Source organism: Bombus affinis, unplaced genomic scaffold, assembly GCF_024516045.1.
Source record: "Bombus affinis isolate iyBomAffi1 unplaced genomic scaffold, iyBomAffi1.2 ctg00000202.1, whole genome shotgun sequence".
NCBI lineage: Eukaryota > Metazoa > Arthropoda > Insecta > Hymenoptera > Apidae > Bombus > Bombus affinis.
In genome coordinates, this window is record NW_026108906.1 from 171,277 (window position 1) to 193,173 (window position 21,897).

The window sequence follows — 21,897 nt, forward strand, 5'->3', positions numbered from 1 at the left end:
GGTAAGAAAAGAAATATACTTTTGTAAAAATACACTTTATTATAAAATCTGTATAAATAAAATTGTACAATTTATCTTGAAAGTAAAATGACCGAATACGTTACTGGAAAATATTACTGCCTACTAAATGATCGAGATCTTGATCTTTCTCGTCTTTTGTGTTTCTTTCTGTCTGCATAATCTCTGGGTTTCTTATCTCTAACTTTTTCTCTTTCTTTGCCTTTCTTTTTATGTTTCTTACTTGATCTTTCAGACGAGCAATCGTGCTTCTTACGTTTCTTTGACTTCTTCAATCTTTTTAATTTATAAGAATCATTACTATTAGAGTTACTTCTTTCTCTTCGTCTCTTCTTTTCAGAATCACTATCGCTGTCATCATTAGATTCGGAGCGCCTTTTTCGTCTTTCTGATTTTTTATCCCCCACTTTATCATACTTGTTCTTATTCTGCATCGTACTTCCGATTTTCTTTCTTTTATTACTACTTTTGTCACCATCTTCACCGTCTTCGGGGTCAGGGGACATTGATCTTTTTCTATCCATCTTTTGCTTGAGTCCCTTGGATTCCTTGTCCTTATATTCCTCATACTTTTTTGTATCTGAAATTAACCCCATAAAATACTGAAAGCTAAAACCTCTACATTTATCATATTTTATATAAAAATAGAAGGGACCTTTAAAAAATTGCATGCAACAACACACTTACAGGTACTCTTGAATTAGTTTTTCTACATGTCCGATTATGTCTTTATATGTATATGTCAATTCAAATTTGTTTTCTTAAAAGTCCCTTGATGAAAAACTAACACTTCATATTAACTTTGAACTTTTGAGTTCTTAGAATATTCTGATTTAGTCACTGCCCGTACCATAAATTCATTTACAGATATTATATTTCCACCAAGAGCTAGTTTTATTATGAGCCTTCCTGCATCATCATCGAATCCTTCTACATGACCATAATTATTACTTTGTTTTCCAGCTATAATTTTCACAAATGTTCCTTTCTCGATTTTAACTTCTTCCTCTTCTTTTTTGGAATCTGTATTTTTCTTCTGCAATGCTACTTTGTCTGCTCCAAGACCCATACCTTTTGGTCGTAATTCTGGTATGACAGCTGCTACTAATCTGTAATAGTTAGAATAAACGATTGTGAAATAAAAAATGATGTTCTCTGTTTACTTTCCAATAAGTGATGTATTAAATACATATAATTAATTTAATCCAGAGTAAAATTCATACTTTTCATTTCAACCAATTCCCTTTCCTGGTTGCCATCCCATTCCCCTTAACATTGCTACACCAAAAGCATCAATAGGAATTTTTTCATAATCTTCTAACGTAGACTGAAAAATACAAAACGATATTTATAATATGCAAATGTAATACATCTGCGCATTGCACATCAATATGTTGATAACGTACCTGTTCTTTGCCTCCTAATGATTCATCTTTTACTAAAGGTAAAGTTAAATCATTTGTTTTAGTTTCATGTTCATTCTTTGACTTAAGTTCCTCAATGATTTCTTTAGCCGCTTGCTCTTCTAAAGTAACAACTTTATTTTCACTATCTTCAACTGGCTCTTTCTTTCTATATTGATATTATTGGCGATGTTTTTCCATTAGATAGCTTTGATTTTGCCTCGTTAACACTAGCGTCTCCTACCTTTTCCTTATCTGCCTTCGGAAGGTAAATGTCTGCATCTATTTTATTAACAATTCTATCATGCTAGGTTTTTGAACCTAGTAATGGAATAATTAGAGGTTCATCTTTTTTTTCTTCCTCACTGAAATAAAAAAATTGTTTTCAAATATATATATTCCGCTACTGGTGATTTTTATAGGTTAGGTTGAGGTTATATGTTTCTTGATTATAAATTTTACTTTTTGAACTCACCCTATTACTTTAATACCTCTCTCATCGAGGCATTCAATGTAATCAACTTTCTTTTTTTCTTGTGGAATAGCATTTTTTAACACAGGTTTCTTAATAGATTTCTTCTTTCCTTCTTCTGCCATTTATTCGTTATTTTAACACTGACTTATAGATCAATACACATGTATATACTAGACATAAAGATTGATGTCACTTGAAACTATGTACATGAATCTAATATCTTATTATACTTTATTAATCTACTCAAAATTACTTGCACATTACTAAAATTTCATTCCGACAATGTATCAAGCGCCTGAATAAGTGACATTAAAGTAAACATATATGAGAGAGGAAATAAGAAGAACTGACGCCTATGGTTTTCTATGTTACAGAGCTAGTGCTGCACCATACGGCCAAATGCCGAAGGTGGCTTATGCTAGTATATACCTGCCTATACGTTTCAATCAGAAAATCGATATTATGTGGTCGTGTGAAAATTCACATTTCCCTAGGAGCTGTATTTTGATAGATTTAAGCTTCTAATGGAGCATTTTAAACGTATAGAGTATACTATGAAGTAGATAGTAGTGCGGATCATTTTATATTCATAGAAAATTTGAATGTATAGAAATGTACAAAATGCTCATGATATGCAAAGATATGCAAAATATTCAAAGTAAACCAATCATCAAAAAGTTTAGAAGGTGAAACAAATTTCTTTAATAACACCTAGATTAATTTTTATTTGTTAACAATCCCATATATAACCATAGCTTTCGCCCGGCGCATATACGCGCCCATACATGCGTTAATAAGATAAGAGGAAATAAAAGACAGATTATCGATAAAATACACTAACACATATGTAATACGTGGATATATTATCACTCAGATTACACATATTATATATTATAAGGGAATATGTATACCACGCATATATGTAGAACGAACATTTCAAACTTGTTTATAGCCCGTGCGCACACATACATGCACGCATACGAACAATTTTTCGAACTATAATTCTATTAATAATTTATAACCATTTATATTTTTATATTTGTATATTTTTATATTTTTATATTTTTATATTTTTATATGATAACCATTTATATTTTTTAAAATATGTTCTTATGGCATACATATTTATTCCACGCTTCATATCTATCCACATCCGCAACTGTAGGTGACATTGTTTTTAACAATTTTGCTATTATTTCATAATTCTTTAATTCATATTTCAAAGTCGTAACAGATGTTTCTTTTTTTTTTTTCAAGTTTTTCCCATATTGGACTTATTTCTAGCAGCCATGCTTGCTTACAAAGCAATTTTATATCCACGCAAGAATATTTTTCAGTAGATTTTATTATGTGGTTTACAATATCCATATTCTCTAATAACTGATTGCTAAGGTATAATTTGAACATACCAAGTCGAGTAACTTCATTTGGTAATGATAAGTATATTTTCTTTTCAAGAAAAAGTCTGCGTAAAGCTGCATCAATGTCCGTAATAATATATTTACAATAAATATTATTGTTCTGTTATATTAATAATAACAAAGGAATATTACGCACAACACAATAATTAAGATTAAGATAATGAATAATTATGATATTAAGATATTTTCTACTTAGAAAACATTGAAATAGGGTGATATACATACCACGGGCAATTAGTTGCAGCCAAAAGAACTACATTAGAATTTTCGTTAGATACTAATCCATCCAATCTAGAAAGAAGTTCTGATCTGATTCTCTTTGCAGGTTCAGACAATGTACAGTTTACTCCTTTATTTGTGCCTATCCAGTCAATCTCATCGATAAAAATAATTGTAGGCGAAAAATTATAGGCAAGTTCAAATAAAACCTGTTCAGTTTAACAAATGTATTTATTATTTATTAAATATTATATTCAAAATTCCTTAAATTCATTGTTTCATCACGAACGTAATATCATTTCGTTTTCCAAACAACTATTCTATTTATATATGATTATTATTATATATGATATATTCTAGAATCTCTTCTTCGTAGACTAAGGAAATCAACTTAGACGGATATACTTCTCGGGATCACCTCTCCATTTGCTCACCAATGAGCTGGCCGTTATGTTAAAAAAGGTGCATTGGCATTCTGTTGCGACTGCCTTCGCCAACATCGTCTTCCCTATTTCGTAATTGCTTGTAAACATGTACGGGAATGAAAGAAATACGAGTATCTTACCTGTACCAGGTGGTCCGTATAGCAGAATACCTTTCCAGGGAGAAAATGGGCCTTTGAAAAAGATAAGGTACTTGAGGAGATACACAATGGCCTGCTTAATAGCAGATTTACATTCCTCTAGGCCTACAATGTTGTCCCAATATACATTTAATTTTGTCAGTATGATTTCCTGCGACAATACAAAGATGAAATGGCGCATAATCTCCGTATTAATTTCCGTAAGTGTTATGTAATTCGTTATTTAAAACTTTACTGAAATCAGTATTTACAATACGTATATTAATCGAAAATAACTTACGCATGAAATGTCTTCAATAATCTTTCGTAATTCCAGATTGTCTATATAAAGCTTCTGAGCCTATTTTGATATCTTTGATTGCGTGGATTGTTCCATTAAGATGTTAAATAGCTCCTCTTCTGATGAAGATTCATCGCTTTCATTGGCGAAAATTGATGTCACTGTCATTGCGAGATTAATATCATCCGTAGCATCACCCCTCATCTTCTGTTGTGCATTCCTCCCTTTCACAGACCCAGATACAGACTCACTTCTCGTTTGTTTGCTAACAGATTTGACACGTTTTACTACTTCTTCGAAGATTGAATGATATTGTAATCGATACGTTGAATACGTTGAGAACGTTGAATAGTGTTAAATAATTTAAATTCTTACACTTTGTTCGCATTTGTCATTTCCCTCGTCTTTATTTCCTTTTCAGTTATTTTCTTGCACAATATAGGATATTTTTGGAATTTCATCTTGTAATAATTTTCATATTCTGTAAGAATAATTTCCAAATCGACGTTGTCGCAGACTCGATATTTCCGAGGTAGACGAGCTTCCCGGATTAATACATCGCTAATGTCTACATATCTAAAAAATATAATTTTTAATTCATTGAACAAATTTTATGCTATGAGTACACACTATACGATAATCATCAATTAACTGTTTTATTTCTAGGTAAGACAGACAAAAAGAATGTACTGTTTATTTATTATTATATAAATCCTCGGCGATAATTTTTTGCCTTCTGCTTTTTAATTTCTAATTTTTAAAGTTTGAATTTAAATATATTTTCATTTATAACTAGTTAATCTACGTTATCGATTGAGTTATTCTATAACTACTGAGTTACCGATGTCGATTTTCAAATTTTGGTTCCTTCCCCTCTTTCCGCACTAATTTCTATTTCGATTGGTCACCGATATTATTCGAAAAAATTGCAACTAAGAAGATATCTAAATTGCAATGTACTCACCCATTGCGTTCCAAATAATCACATATAAGGTACAATATGTTCCGATTACGTTCCGAAGTACGACTCTCCTCCTAATGCGACATTTATTTTTTTTATTATTAACAATAATTATTAATAATATAAAGATTTTCATGCAATTTTCTGTTACATTGCGAGTTTAATAAATTGGTTACACATAATTTTGTTATCTACTATCTTGATACGTGCAAAGATAAATCTGAATGATATATAATACAGCGTAAATGGTTATAAATAATTAATTATTGACAATAATTATAAGAATTATCGAAAGAAAAAATCATAGATACTATGTGCGAGTGTAAAATATCACAAAAAATGAACAACAATTGTGAAAAACGCAATATGGCAAATCAATGACAAAACACACTCATGACTGTCATGGAAGTTCCAAAGTCTAAAATCTAGAATATTCCTTACCTCTTTTCGCAAATTATGAGATATCTTATTTGTGGTACCTTGCAGCGATAAATCACCGTTCATTGTGATAGTTTTAAATGTGATAATGATATCCTTGTATTGACTATCGCTTTTCGATAGTTACGAGAATTTTCGTTTATTACTTTGAGACAATCCGTCACTTCCTTTCTCTTATAAAGTTTCCCTTCAACTCCGTTGAAAACTGAGCATCAAACAGGAGACGAACGATTTGTTCGCACACATAAGCAGGGTGCGAATATAATGATGGAATAGTCGAATCCCGTCTACTGTATAGTAAGATGGATGCGACATGGAAATAGAAAGAGAAGGCTGTATATAAGCATTTTCTGTCCTTGTTTAATCAGGCATGCACACTAGTGGACACTGACGGCGCTCGTTTACCGTTGTTACACATTTCCGGCACAAGTACGCGGGCATTAGAGAAGAACGGAACGGTCTCTCTCTTTACCCCTATATCGCGTTTTTAGTTCGCTCACGCGCTCTGTACTTATATCTATTACATTTCCACCATAAGCAGCGGCCGTGCAGTGACTTACAAAAGTTTCGAACTCGCGGACGTTTAATCACGTTCCCTACTCCGAAGGGGTAAGTACAAAGTTGCTCGTCTCAGTACTCTTGTTAGAAGTTTTATCATCTCTTTCATTTCGTGGCTACAAGTTTTTCCAGGAAATTCTTATCGTTTTACAAGGGCTGTGGGACACAATGACGTCAGCTATCGATCATATACGCGAATTTGTTGTAAATTAATTAGGAGAATATCTGGAGTTCTTTATCGTTGCCAGCTGTAAAATATTAGAATTTTTCATTTATAATTGTCATATTTTCGACTCTTCCGTTGCCAAGACCATCTTGAAAGATTTTTGGTATGTTCCATCACCCTTGTTAAAAGTGTGCCCATTGGTTAGCTATATTGATTTTAAAAACCAATACGTATATCAAGTTTATTATCTCACAGAAACAAAGAAATTCGTTTTATTAACGAATTTTCGATGTTTCTTCTCAATTTCCTTTAGCATCGAACGAAGAACATTATTTGATCAAACGTTTCATCGTTCAGATTATATTTCGTTTAAAAAGATTGAAATTGATATTGAGATAAAATCAAAAAGTATCCGTTGTTCTCGAACATTCTAGTATTCCTTCGCCGCCCGGGAGAAAGACAGGTATGAGGAAAGAGGATATTTTTTTTATTAACTTTTTAATATTGATATTTCGACAAATATTGACGTGTGCAGTGAGAAAATCGAGTGAAATTTTGAATAATATCGTTTTAATAATTTGTGAAACGAATTAGTTTGGTTTTTTCCATTTTTATTAGTTTCCGTCAGTGCTGATTGACGCGCCACTCCAGTTTCCATTTCCGTTTCTCGAAATTTCCTACGTCCTTGGTCTTTGGGACTCTTTGCCCAGGTAACTGCATTGCTTCTGGGTACGTCTCACCGTTCGGGTCTCTCGAGCTTTCGGTGTCAGTTGTTACCGTTGAAGGAAGAGAAGCTGGTGACGGATATTATCGAATAAATCGTTTATTCTGGAAAAGTTCGAGTAAGTTCGTTCTGTTTGAATAAATCAAGACATAGATCAATTTTTATCGTATCATCGTGATTCGCCATGTCGTACGTTTGGTTTCGGGATACCATATGTTTTTAATTTGGTACTTTTAATTTGACATTTTACGGCTATAATCGTGACAAGAAGATACTTTCAGTGAATTATAAATATTTTAAATTATAAATTATAAATATTTGTTATAAATTACAATCATACTACGGGGAAAAGTGAAACATATGTTTTCTTGTGGAACGATTCATGTGATAGTAAATTATTCGAAGCATAATAATGCTTAATTAAACATCTATACGGTAACATTTACGGACGAATATTGGGGTAATATTATCGCGTCGCTTTAATCTGCCATTTAATGATTTGATTGCGGTCTTTGAAATGGCATCACAGATGCTGGTATAATATCACACGAAAAAGGAAGGACCACCAAGTGCACCAGTGCGTTGCAGCCATCGGGGGTGGATTTGACGCCGGTGCCGAGGAGAGGCGCAGAACGTGTTCGATCGACCCGCGAACGCAGCCCGTGCTCATACTGTGACAGAGTTCGTTTCAGTTAGTCTCAGTCGCTGTTTGCCCGTCGACAGCGTATAGTCGCGCCGGCCAACGATTATTTTTTCTTTTTTTGTTTCTCGATAATTCTCTCGCAACACTCGTTCTATACGTACACCATCAGTTTATCGCGCGATCATTGTTCCCGCTTCCCCTACCTTGTCACGTCCTTCAAAGAAGATTTCCCTTCAGTTTTTTGTTGTTTGGGGAAAATTCATCGCTCGGACACATGGATTTATCGACACGACGATTTATCGAGGCATCAGCGTGATGTACTTTTCAAGTTTCATATTTTCTCTATGATACTTTCTAAGGAGAATTTAGAACTCGAAAGATATCAATTTCCAGGAAATTTATGAGACCATCGATAGGTTTGAATTTAATTAACTCTCTTATAATTGGTATTTCAATTTTTCAATTTCTTAAATTTAGCTTTCTTTATGCTGTTGAACGATATAACGCGGGCATTTTATGATATATCCAATATATTCGTATATATAGTTTACTTTATACATTCGATAAATTTCCTTGGTTGGCCGGCCTGCAACTCACATACGGCACTTAATAAAAATTTGTTTCGTTAGAGGTCGGTGTTTGTTCATCTTCGTCATAAAAATGTCATGACGTCATATCATATCACAAGGGTTCTTCTGAAAGCTAGATATTCGATAACAAGATTAATGGTTTTCGGTAGCTTGCAATGTCAAGCTTTGAACTGGCGGGATCGCCTTGCTGTCAAATCGCCATTCAGCAGCGACCATATTCTTTAACTACGTTCAAGACGTATATCACGCTACAGAAACCATCAAAGGAGGATAATTGCAAGTTAGTTGCCTCTTAGAAACGAGACAGTTGGTTGTTACTTGTTATCCGTAGTTGGTAGTTGTTCTCCTTAGTCGCCACATATTATAGAGACGACATTCATAGTCACCAGTTGCCTTCGCTAATAGTTTCTTGTTGTCTGTAGTTAGTTCTCGTCATCGCTATGTATTCCATCAACCACGTAAAATTTAACATATAGGATTTTATTCATTTTTATTCTTTCTGTAGGAAGATTCTTTAAGTAATATGAATTTAAGTAACTATTTTATGATACAATAAGGTGGAAAAACGATTATTTTACGTAACGTAATTTTTTAAAGAACTTTGAATTTAAAGGATTCAGATAGATATCTTAAACGTAATTAAACCCTCCATATCGTAACAAATTAAAAGAAATTGCGCAAGAAAGTACAAATACATTTAATGCATAAAACATATATTTAAAATCCAAATGTAGGCGTTGACGCGTGCGTGCTACATGTTCGAAACGTTCGTTACATCCGCGATAAAATTTGTAACGACGAAGAAGCTTAACATATGGTGTGCTTCAAGACGACAGTAAAAAGTGTTGGCGGATTTTTCGAAATTTCTTCCATTCTTAATAAAAATATATTGTATAAATATAGTAGGATTTTTCAAATTTAAATAGTTATAATGATTTGAAACTTTACAATCGTACGGTTCTGTTTTATCCTTTGAATATACCTGTCATTTTCATATCTCCTTTTAACTAAACTAAATATTTGGAAATCCTATAATTTGTACACTTCTATTTGTGAATAAGATCGATGAAATTAAAGCGTAACTATGCTTTCAATAATGGCTTCGATGTATTGCTCACCATTATGGCGGATTAACGTCTCTAAGTGATCGACCTTAATCACTAAATGGCAGCCGCGATTCAGTGGTAGAGCCTTACACATGACGGACATTGCAAGCGCTTCTAAGACGTCTATTGTGAAACGTTTCCAATAGCATCGGTTACGACGACGGTGAAATCCGAATAGAAATATATATCGCGTATCGCTTCAGCCTGACATGTCTTAAAATAACAATTCACAATTTTTCGTTCTTAAAAAAGAAAAAAAAAGTCTATAAAAATTATATGCAAATAAAATAGATAAATGGATAAATGGTTGTACAAATTTATAAAACAGATATTACAAATATACGTAAATAAATTATATATTTATAAATTGTTTGTTTAAATATCTGTTTGTTTAAATAAATAAAAGGGATATTTACGACTTACAATGAACTTACAATGAGTCCTGTTTTTAGTTTTAAACAAAGCAAAAACGGATAACAACTTTTTAAAATGTAAAACTCAACGCAACAGTGGTTTTTTTAAATTAATCAATAACGTTCAAAGTTAATTAATTTAGAGTGGTTTGTACATTTTGTATGCTCGCCGTATTTTAACGTTTGATGTGTAACGTTTGATGTAGTACTTGATGCCCGAAAAATCGAAAAATAATTAAATTTGATCGTTTCGTCGAATTTACAAGTGTGTATATTCGTGTGAAATCCTATGTGCTTGTGTATGCTGATGTGAAAGGTGGTAATATATTTTTCTTTTTTCGATTATTGTTGTCAACTTTTGTGTGGAATAAATCAATTCCGTGAATAGAAGTGCAATCAATACAGCTTACTATGAAATGATAGCACAACAACAGTACATATCGCCATTGACGTCAGCTTCACAAAATTTCTCGAGTATCGAGGTCGTCCATTTGGGTTAAGAATTTATTTCCAAAATCCCACAAGCACGAATATCTTATGGAAATCCACTGTATTTCCACAGTAATTTTTAATAATCAGATTCCATATTGTATGCTACGATTCGAGGAAAATCCGCAGTTAATTATTATCTTTGCTGCCTTTAAATACCATAAATAGTCGTCCGTAAATTTTAAAAGATTTTCTGTGCCATACTTATATTGTGTATTTTAGTCTTAAGGTGCGGGTCGTGTTCAATTAATTGAAAGTGATGAAACTGTAATGGGTCACGATAGTCAAATATTAAAAATGGTCTCGTTGGCTACATTTAAAATCTTTACGAGATATATATGCATAGTACGTTGCTACTAGCAACGGGTAGCGACGAGCAATAGAGAACAGTACCTTCCTTATCTCGTCGTGATTATGTACATACCAGTAATGCACAGTACTCGTACTGAATATCTTACAACATCTACATAGATTTTCAGATTTGTTTCGAATATTACCAGCATAACCATGATAGTAGAATTCTGTTACAGTATTAATTCTATAGTGCCGTTATGCATAATACAGCCCTAAAATGTTTCTACAAATATACGAATATTTTCGTCAGCTACTATATTCCAACCATGGCTTATTATGAAAGGAAATATATAACGAAATTACTTGTTTTTTTAGACTAAATTAGTTTAATTTGAATAATTTTAGTAATTGTGTAGGATCGAACAACAACTTATCATTAGCTTCACTCGAGACTTGATTGCACGTAGCAACGTAATTGCGTTGGAACTGAGGGTAGAAAACAATGTCAACCGTTAGACGCGTCCGTCTGGCGAATGTGTAACGCGTGAATAATAGATGGCGGCAATCACTTGAACCCTACTTATAGCTGTCTCGGCTTATATCGTAGCATTCAACCTAGGGTATAACGATAGGGATCATTAGAAGTTCAAAGGCCGGCTGATCAGCCTCATTTTGTTCCATTTTTTAATCAAGCGATGAATCGACAAATTGTACAGATTTCGATGGTTATCACAGTTCTCTGGGAATTTTGAAGCGCGGTTCGTCGAATTTAGTCGGATTGGCTACAGACTCTCTTACGAGCAGCTTGAAACTCGATCTAGTTTCGAGAAAATGAAAAATTCGTTTTATCTCTTTGCTTCCCTGTTCCTTCCTTCCTCTTTTTTTCTTTTTTTTTTTTTTTTGCTTTTTACATTGCGTTAAGACCGGCTAAATAATATTGATTGCCATGGACGTTGGCTGGTTTAAAATCACTGACATCGACGATAACAAAAGTAAGTTTGATGATCATTTATCTGAGCCGGTGTTATTCGACTTGAGCTCTGCACATTTGTTAATATTATTCTAGTAGGGATGAGATACTACAAATTTTAAATAACTTCGATTAAAATTATATTATAAAAATTATATTACATTAACGTTTAGAAGTCAATAAAGTGGAAAGAATTACGCGAGATAATGTAAATATAAATTATATTACATGGAAACAATACGGCTAGGTAATTTGAAACATTCTGGCTAAAATTGCATTCTTTCAAAGTTAGGACGTACAGTATTTACAAAGTAGATTAAGTATCAAATGGGGTACTTAAGAAAATTCATGTTATCATTCTTTAGTAAACATTTTCAGGTAATAGCCTTCTGCAAAAGCTGCTTTACGTTACGTTAACGTATTCATTATTAATATTAATCATATTGTTCTTATCTCCTAGGGGCATAACAATCCATTTTTATATTGTGTTAAAGCTAAATTTCTATTAGATTGTCGCAAAATTTTCTTTCGTTTTATAAAGAAATGATAGATACAGAAAAAATATCGTACATCTATCATTTCTTTATAAAACGAAAGAAACTTTTGGAACAACCTAATGTTTCTCTACAACGACACTTCTACGATGTTAAAATATTTGATAAAAATATTTGATAAAAATATTAAGAAATTCTAATATTGATTTAAACGTATCGATTTATTTACTTTTCGCTGCCAGAAATTGTTAATTATGATTTCCACTTGAAAGAGTATTTCATATTATGAGGATAAATGATCAAATTCATCTCTAATATACACGTTAGAGAGTCATTTATAGCTGCAATCCTGTTTACCGTTCATATTCCTGGAACTCGATAATTCACTAGGCGATTGCTTTAACCGTGCAGAATACATCCATAAATAATTAATCGCTATTAATATTCCATCGACTTTTGAAAATCCCTGATGTGATCTATTTCACGTGATGAGAATACGTGTAAAGTGAGGTTATTGCTTGATTATCTTTAGTCGAATAAATCGAGTGATTCAAATTATAATGCGGAAGAAAGTCAAAACTATGTATATTATTTTTTTCAATTTTTATGTATCATTTGACGGAAGGAAATTTGGTAAGTAAGGTTCACCTTCTTTAATGTCAATGATTTTGACATATGTTATTAAGCTCCAAATTCTAAGCAATCTTCTATATATATATATATATATATATATATGTAGTATCTTAATGGGTCTTAGAGGAAAGGACAAGTAATGATGTTTTGATTTAATAAATAATATTCGAAGCAACGAAATGATTACAATGCTGTCGTACGTCTTATTCTCATAGACGGCTTCCGACTTCCCGATTCACACTCTTCGGCTTCTACACTCGCTCGCTCTCGCTTCTCAAGTCATACTCTGCACACCTTTTGCATCCGTCTTCTCCGGCTTCTCAACTAACACTGCCTTTAGCGTCTCTTTGTCTTTTCCCGTCCTATCGGACACGTGTCCCGAAACGCCCGTGGCCAGAGTCACGCAGGCCCTTTCCACGAAACTATCCACTTAAAAAGAACCGACGACACATTGATGTACCCGACGATGCCGCGGCTCTCGCGGCATTGTTTATGGTTCGGCAGATATCTTAGGCCTTTTGTCCACGATACTACATATATAACATACGTATAATAGTCAAAGTTCAACTACCAAGTATGCGCAAAGCTTTTATTTTCAATTTATGCGATACACTATGTTTCATGAATTTATTTGCTAACGGTATTGAAACAAATAACGAGCAGAGGACGAACTATCCGTGAACTGTTTTGCCAACGAGTACGCTTCCAATATTTTCTGTTTGAGAAAACACACTTGTTGCTGTTGCAACTCCAAATATTTTTACAGCCGATGCTTTTGCCAGGAATCATCGGCTAACATGTAAAATAGAGAAAAGCCATAGTTGATTGTAATGGAAATTTAGAAAACCTGAAACTCGATATAGAAGGGAAAAATAAAGGAAAGGAAGGGAGAGATAATTGGAAGCTTGGGGCCAGGATTAATTCACTGAAACCGGGCTGCTTGTGTCATCACGAAACAGAATTGCCAGTACGTCATTTCTGTGCTCCCGTCCTCGTAAAAACGGTTTCACTCGTTAAGAAAAAACGAATAGGCGGTGAAGAGAGAAAAAAGCAGACAGAGAGCGCTTTTAAAAAGCTGACGAAGCGTGCGTTGCCACAACGAGACACACGGTGCTATTTGTCGTTTTAAATTGCGCCGCAACTTGTTTTTTGAGATCTTTGCTAGAGACATGTGAAAACACGTTGGAAGTATATTTCTTGTTTTTGTGGAATTTAGCTGGAAAATGAAAAATAACGTAAAACATGTACTTACGACTTACAGGGTAATTGAATGTATACACTATAATAACCAGCGACTTAAGGCTTTAAAAGATCGAAAGAAAAGAAAAGAAAAGAAGAAAGATAATATGTTGTGGCAGTCTAACTCGATCTTAGGAAATAGAGAGGGAGGGAGGGGCGGGGGCAAAGCTTGTTAATCTGGAAAGAATACAAGCATCAATTTCAAGCACTTATAGAGAATCAAGCGGGCTTGTTAAGGTCGTAAGTTGGACAATTATCCCGTGTTAGGTTCAATCAGCTTAGTCCTACACAAAATTGATCGAATCATGTGAAAACAAATGTATTCTGATTTTTGTCGCAGATATTTCTGGTCTACGCACTCCAGTGCCAACACAGCAGTTATTGAAACAGCTGATTTTCTCCTATTCTAGAGCGACAACATCCCCTGATCTTTTACAACCATGAAGGACCTGTACTCGAAAATACTTGCAATTCTCATCTGCTTGCAGGTTATTTTTGTCACTTTCTTCCCGTCAGGGGCTGGTAAGTTGATACTGATTAATTATACCATCGAAATTCTATATAATGGCTACAAAAAATATTTGCATCATTACCCTCATTTCCTAACGAAGCGCGTTTTTTTACCAAGTTTTATATTTCATTTGATAGTATCAAATCTCTGTAGTTACACGAAAGTATTAAATGATAGGAAACTTGATATACACGAATTTAATTAATTAATAAGTTAGTCGATATACAGCCATTATTATTTCATGTGAAATATTACAACGTCAAAAACTTAACGTTCTTGTACGTACAGTATTAATCACAAATTGTAAGAATGTTTACTGATAAGCAAAATAGATAATATGGAAAACGCAGACCTATGGAAAGAGAATTCCTGACATTAGACAGGAATACGCGATTGCACGAAATATTTTATGGTATGTCTAACATGGAGAATATATGCGGCGAAGTACGAAAAATTCATCCTGAGATATGTATACGACCTACGCGGTACGGGACGTGTTATAAATGGTTTCCGCCACTCAGCCGTATTTGAATTTGTGAACACGATCGAACAAATGACGCGACAATTATTAATTGCCGTCTCTGCCTTAGTAACGATTCGCGTTGGAACGAGGTCGAATCGTTCCGATTCCACGCTCGATTAACAAATAATTACAGTGGACATCAATTACTTGGATGACCTTCGTCATTTCAGCTTAAAACGATTAATTTGATCAAACCAACCAATTATTTCAATTAATACAATCTGCACTTTAAATTCGCACGTCTTGTGTATACACACCGGGCCAGAGAAAAGTTTTCATTCGTTCGAATAGAACCTTCGTAGTCCTTGAGGACGCGTGTCGCTTCTCGTGCACCTAAAGTTTCGCTCAAATTAACCGATTTATTTGAATTCGAGCGAGTGAAAACCTCTTTGTCACCGTGAGTTTGTTACTTAATTGATACTCTTAGATGCCCTTTGCTTTCAATCTCTTACATCCATTCTTAATTAGTCAAGTCGTTTGACTTTGACAAGTATTTTGAAACCATTTTACTAACACCAACCTACTTTTTTACTTGAGATTATCCGCTATTTTTATTCAAATGTATATGTACGTATATACACTTTTGAATTTTAAACGAACCTTCTATTATACCTATATCCTTTAAGTGCCGTTTTAAGTTTCAAGAGACTTTAACTCGGATAGCTCGACTTGGAGTTCTAACGTATACTGTAAAGCACACTTGCGAAGTAAAACAGCAAACACGATATAAAAACTTTTTCCCATGTAAGAAATCGAATAACCTATTTCAACGGTGCTTTAATCTCATCGATGAAGCATCGATGCAACGAAGAAGCATCGTGATAGCCGCAATGCGGATCCGTTGAACAAAAATTTCCTGGTACGGTCGTTTGAGTAATGTTATTAACCGTTTTAGTGTCGGATGTTTCAAGACTCCGTATCGGTTTGTGCTATGCAGCGCGCTAGCGCTTCGTTTATTTATTTGCGAGGAGTACCGATCGACGCGATCGCGCTGCCCTTTTTCATCCTGTTTTTTTCATCGAAATATATCGTTCGACGTGCTCGCGCTTCATTTCATCGGTTATACTGGAAGCGTTACAACAAACACTCAAAAGTTTGCGAAATATTTATGCTCTGCGTTTCGTTTGCGTGATAACATTCTATAATGCAGGATTTGGTTTTCCGATTCAAGAGGTAATTTTTTATATTGGTGTTTTTTTTTTTATTTGGTTTATGATCATTTGAAAAACAAGTAATTACGAGAGGAAACTCTGACATGACTCGCGACGAGCACGCTTGAGCGCGTTGCGAATTAATGATCGTGACCATACATCGTGGCACAATTTACCACGGTACGCGAATAGAGCGATCACGTTGCGTGGCGTTAAAACGGTTAGCGTAACTGCGCGTACGATTGTCGAGTGGCAAAGATATTGACGCTGCTAATTGTTTTCAGTGTCTTTAAGAGGAAACTGTACTGATTTCGAAGGAAAAGTTGTCTCGTATGGAATGATGTATGTGCCGGGACCTTCGATTTGCACTCAATGCTTCTGTTACCATTCGGAGCCAAAATGGTGCCAGGCTATCTTCTGTTCACCTCCTTTGGTAAGTATATGCTCATTCTAAGAGCAACCAGCTTAACACAACCATGAGAAACTAAAGTACACCGTTAACGCTTGCATGCTGGTCGTTAAAACACATGCTGCGCGAATAGGGTACACAGCGATTCATTTAACTCGCCTTGAATTAGTTTTAGAAAGACAAACATGGACAGGGATAATTTTTGTCACGAGCCGTTTAATTTAATCGTTCATTAGAACGAATTAATTTACACCTGCTGAGATCGCGATTGATGTGACAAATTCGAAATCTTGTTCCATATAAATATTTTTAAACAAGCACGTCGTAAGCTTTGTATATTTTTTAATCGCAACGAAACTGTTCAGAGAAACGCTGAAATTATTAATTAGAAAAGGAGATTTCTACGCATCGTTGTAAAAGTGTCAGGGAAAATATTCGTGAAACAGTTACGTTGTTACAAGTTCTACAAGAAGAAATATTGAAAATCACGTTCCACTTATTCAGTTGCACGTGTAAAAGGTATCTTGCGTTCGCGCAAAAAATCTCTGAAGGATACATGCTTTATAATAATTGGAGTGTCGAAGTTGTTACGCGGATCGGCGTACACGTACCTTTTAATGAAACTAGGTTACTCATTCGTTATTCGTTCCTAATTTTCAGCTTCACAATTTTTACGCAATAAAATTTTATACACCTGTTCGGTTTATAAACGATTCAATTCAAATTTAACAGAATAAAAGTTGAAATAATCATTTGTACTTCATTAAAAGGTTCTTTCAGCATCTCGTTTTAATATTTTTATTGGTAATATTTTGTTAATCGTTATATTTAAATGGAGTTTTTCAAAGGAGAGACATTTTAAGGTAGGAAATGGACATACATTTATAATAAGAATTCAGAAGAAAGAATATTTCATACAGAAAGAAATATTCCGTATGTATAAATAACTACGCCATGAATTTTATATGTATCGGATATTCCTTCTGATTAATGTATCTGATGTTTTTTCACGCGAGGTAGCGTATATTTGCATCTATATGTCTCTTCGTTTCTCAGTAGTAAAACTTAGCATTCATGCGGCTGATAAGTAGTTACGCACTGACAACGAGAAACATAAAATGAGTAAGAAGCATGAGACATTCTATAAGAAAAATAAAGTTGTTTTTATCTTTCATTGCATATTCGTCAGAATATTGTTAATAAATATTTAAGTTAAGATTTCAGTTGAAATAAATACATAGGATTAGACATTTATTTATATATGTATCTATGAACGCATTTGACATAAAATTTTGATAACGACTAAAATTATATATTCTGATATTAAATTAATTTAATGAGAATAAAAAACTAATTTTTTTAAACAAGATTTTGTATAAAGTTATATTTATTAGGAAAAGTTCGTTCATCCCTTTATAATATGATAGGATTAGACTCATAGCTGTGTAAATCATTTCATGGAATAGTATATGTGTGCGTGTGTGTTCTAAGTTTTTATTATAAAAATGCTAAATGTACTAGGAGACGTTTTTAAAAATTCATACATTTCTCTTCATCAAACATATCAATCGTTATATTGAAAAGTTAATTGTCTTTTATTTGTTTCGAGCTGCACATTGATTGAGACATTCGTGTTGGTTATAATTGCGAATTTAACGCAACGAAGTTGTTTGAATCCCTTGCAAGCATGTAAATATATCGTCGAATTAATAGGTCAATTACTTGAGGTTGGAATTGAAAGAAAGGGAAAGGTGGAGGAGAAGTCTTGCGTTTGAATGCGGGACACTTTTAAAGCCCACAGTTCGCTGAAATTGCCAGAGAATTCAATTAAATGGCAAATTAAACCATTGAACTGAATCTGTTTCCAATCGCGAGCTTAGAAGTTCTATCCTTTGAATTTTTATATCAGTCAACTTTCTTTTTGTACGTACGGTAACGAATATAATTCATGAATTAATGAAGTATGTAATTGGATGAAAGTTCTTCTTCCTGGATTCAGTTTAGACTAAGAAAAATTATATAATAACGAAATTATCAACTTAAAATTGATAGAGTGTATAGTTTATTATTTTTTTCTTTTTTGTTTTTTTTTTTTCTTTTGCGTGAGGAGGGGCAAATGCTGTTACGCATACCCAGTGATGCGGATCACTGGGTTATGTGGGACTCGGGCGGATGTTGTTGCCATACCCACTAAAAACCCCTCCTCCTTTTTCCTTTGCTTTGAGGACAGACAACCCCGGTAAAACCTGTCGGCAGTCATCAGGGTTGTCCTTTCATGCCCCGTTGTATCTTCTTCTTCGGGCAGTTATTCTGTATATTCTGTATTGCTCTCGTCATCTTCTCAGCTAGTTCAGAATACTGGGCTGATCTCCTTCTGCGGTTTTTCGTTGTTTTGTATTCTTGCCTTCACTGCTCCGCGTAGTTGTTGTTGCTCTTGTTCTCCTCCTTGCTTCCTCCCAGGCCTCCGCTGTTACCCTCCTGTGAGACATGACGGTCTTGCAGAATTGCCTGAATTTATCCCAGCTCTCGTTCTTGGCGGTCACCGTGGCGATCAGGTTGTCCACGTCTATCTTCTCGCCAAGAGCGTTCTCCAGCTCGATCCTTCTGTCCGTCCACTTCGGGCACGCGAAGAGGGCGTGCTCTGCATCGTCGTTAGGGTCTCCACAGTCGAGACAATTGCTGTCGCTGTTCGTGCCAATCCTCTTCCTATAGACACCGAAGCTCCCATGCCCGGTTAACAGCTGCATGGTGTAATGATCGATGTCCATCTTCTTTTTGGTAAATAGCAGCGCACTCGGTATTAATTTCCTTGTGACATTCTCCTTTTTGTGGTTTTTCCACTCCTTCTGCCACTCCTCCTGGGCCTTCCTGCGAATCGCCTCCATTTCCTCCTTCAGCTTGCTACCGTCATCCGCACCGATCCTGGGCTTATGGATCTTGTTCCTCTTGTAAGTCTCTCCGAGCGCCTTTATCTTTATGTAAATCGGGAGAATCCCGATGAACACGCAAAGTGCCGCGTGGGAGACGGTACCGTATGCCGTCGTTGTTATGCAGAGGGCCGTTCGTTGTGCCCGTTTCAGCTTCTTCCTGTTCTTATCGGTATTCGCTAAGCTAATTCTTCTTTCTGAACCCATACTGCCTCCGATGGAACGGGTCCGTTCCGATGCATCTCTCGATGATCTTCTTAAAGCATTTTTCCCAGACCTTGCTCATGGCTGGGAGTATGCTTATCGGCCGGTACGCGTTAGGGAGACTGGGATCCTTTCCCGGCTTCCTTAGCAGTATTACTCTGGCCGTCTTCCAGCAGTCTGGTTCCAGCTTGCTACCAGCTCCTGCTTCCAGCAGTCCAGGAGTCTTCCATCGACTCCTGCAGCCTTCTTGGTGTTCATTCTTCCGGCGGCATCGACGACATCTCCTTCGCCGATGACGACGCTGAAGCTGATGTCTTCTTCTTCTTCGGTCTCTGCCTTTTCGCGGCCCTCGTAATGGGAGGGTCCGTGTCCCATGGTGAATAGCCCCTCTGTAGGACTGCTTCCACCATGTCGATCGGCATGTCGTTGGTTGGTTTCTTGCTTTTGCATCTCTTCACGACTGTGCGATAGGGTTTGCCTTCTTGCTTTTCTGTATGGATGGAAACGCGGTTGAAAAGTAGAACGGAGTAATTAGCGATGCACGATCCCTGGCTGGTGAATATTTTTCCATCGGGAGAAGTCAGGTCGAGCGATACAAGATTTATATGCTCGTTCTGCCAGTTATTTCAACGTCTGTTACGCGATGGAAAATGAACATAAATGAATAACAAATGTATTACAGCCATAAAGATTGCTTGATGTACGCCACCGTTTTTCCCCTATTTCTCCGATACAATTTTCCTTTTTTTTTTTCTTTGCCAAACACTTTACTAATCGGTACGTATTCGAATTATCCTCAATTATTCTCGGTTGTTTCCGTTTCCTTTGGATTTACATAAGTACACGTTTGATGTACGTGCAGAGTGAGATAATAACTATTAACAGCTATAAAATAAGAAGCGAAAATACGTTGAAACTCGACTTCTAGATTCGCGAGACTTTGCAGAGCTTCGAAACTCTCGTGTTTCAAACCTAATAAAAAGTTGCAGAGGGAGAATTACATTGCGAGATCTGTTAAGGAAAATCGTATCGTTGTAATAGGATTATTTCAGCGAGGGAAATTCCGTGTTGCGTGTAACGCGTTGCAAAGCCATGAGCTTTCTTTCGGGTTAATATACATAATCGCCTTATCGAACTTTCCATCTCACACCTGAATTTTGCATTTCAATCTTCTTACTTGCAGTCCAGTCCAGTTTAGTGTGACTAAGCTAAATGTTTTATAGAGAGACGTACAACTCTATGAAGGGGAGATCAATAAATTGGGTTATCTTTAAATCACTGACAATTATTTCATCGACACGATTTCACCGGCAGCGAATTCACCGGCAATGTCTATCAAAGTTTATTTACCGATACACCGAGTGAAATCACCACAATCATTTCACCAATATTCTCCTTTGTCGATAATTATCATGCTTGCCACTACATGTTATCGTTGATTAAATGTCTTTATTTACACATTCGTTTACGCGCATAACGAGATAAACGAAGAAACGAAAATGATATGTTGTCATGATGTATTGTTAAATTACTAATTAACACGAGTTATATATCTACCTACATGAAAGCTTCTAAATATCAATTATAATTCATGAAAGCACACAAGCTATTTTGCTATACACAAATAGAATTATAAGGAAATGTTACGTGCTAATGATTTAACGAAATCTATGCCTCTGTACATTTGACATTTCTGTATTATTACTTGTGTACTTTCTGCTCTTGTTTACGTCATCGGAAGTAAAAATACGTTAAGCGAATCAGCTAATCTATTTGAGCGATTCAATGGCTCGGTCTTCTCTTATGCGACTACCAAGTAAAAGATAAGTTCTTGGTTATATAATATTTTATAACATCCAAATTAACTATTTTTTTCTTTTTCTTTTTCTTCTTCTTTCTCTTTTTCTTTTTTTCCTTTTTCTTTTTCTTTTTTTTTTGCCTGGGGGAAATCCGCTCGGACACGAAGCCACTTCTTAGGTGGCGTAGTAGTGAACATCCAAATTAACTGGGGCACTAATTAGCTGAAGCTTCTAGTCGAACCAGGTATCAGTCTTT

The 21,897-nt window shown here is 35.1% G+C and overlaps 4 protein-coding genes and 1 long non-coding RNA gene across 14 annotated transcripts in view; 2 read left to right on the forward strand and 3 right to left on the reverse strand.

Annotated features, from left to right (window-relative positions):
* LOC126927708 (pre-mRNA-splicing factor 38B-like) overlaps positions 1-2,267 on the reverse strand; it is a 34,731-nt gene extending 32,464 nt beyond the window's left edge. Inside the window, exon 1 of the mRNA XM_050743755.1 lies at positions 1,897-2,267. The gene's annotated coding sequence lies outside the window, so the exon portion shown is untranslated. The remainder of the gene's footprint in view (positions 1-1,896) is intronic.
* The window catches only part of LOC126927715 (uncharacterized), a 50,648-nt gene that overhangs the window by 26,284 nt on the left and 2,467 nt on the right, over positions 1-21,897 (forward strand). For 2 of the 7 annotated variants that reach the window (XM_050743777.1, XM_050743779.1), the window contains exons 2-3: positions 14,458-14,639; positions 16,587-16,735. In XM_050743777.1, the coding sequence (XP_050599734.1) occupies positions 14,558-14,639; positions 16,587-16,735 (231 nt within the window). In that variant the 5' untranslated portion in view covers positions 14,458-14,557. Of the gene's footprint in view, positions 1-6,215; positions 6,408-7,026; positions 7,365-7,852; positions 8,207-11,614; positions 11,774-14,031; positions 14,358-14,457; positions 14,640-16,586; positions 16,736-21,897 lie in introns of those variants that run through there. The other 5 variants (XM_050743776.1, XM_050743778.1, XM_050743781.1 and 2 more) reach the window with 5 other exon arrangements.
* LOC126927714 (uncharacterized) overlaps positions 1-21,897 on the forward strand; it is a 59,151-nt gene that overhangs the window by 21,917 nt on the left and 15,337 nt on the right. The window lies entirely within an intron of this gene.
* On the reverse strand, positions 20-1,735 carry LOC126927712 (pre-mRNA-splicing factor 38B-like). Of its 4 annotated transcripts, none has more exons than XM_050743765.1 (4): positions 1,425-1,735; positions 1,242-1,345; positions 884-1,127; positions 20-598 (listed from the first exon to the last, which is right to left on the reverse strand). In XM_050743765.1, exons 3-4 carry the CDS (start codon positions 1,085-1,087, stop codon positions 299-301), a joined length of 504 nt encoding a protein of 167 aa, XP_050599722.1. In that variant the 5' UTR covers positions 1,088-1,127; positions 1,242-1,345; positions 1,425-1,735; the 3' UTR covers positions 20-298. The 4 variants fall into 4 exon arrangements, with proteins under 4 accessions (XP_050599722.1, XP_050599720.1, XP_050599721.1 ...); XM_050743763.1 differs by having other exon boundaries at positions 970-1,127; positions 1,425-1,732; XM_050743764.1 differs by having other exon boundaries at positions 869-1,127; positions 1,425-1,732.
* LOC126927725 (uncharacterized) lies at positions 4,002-5,531 on the reverse strand. The gene is made up of 2 exons (XR_007715818.1): positions 5,364-5,531; positions 4,002-4,975 (listed from the first exon to the last, which is right to left on the reverse strand). It is a non-coding gene; the product is annotated as an uncharacterized LOC126927725 (long non-coding RNA).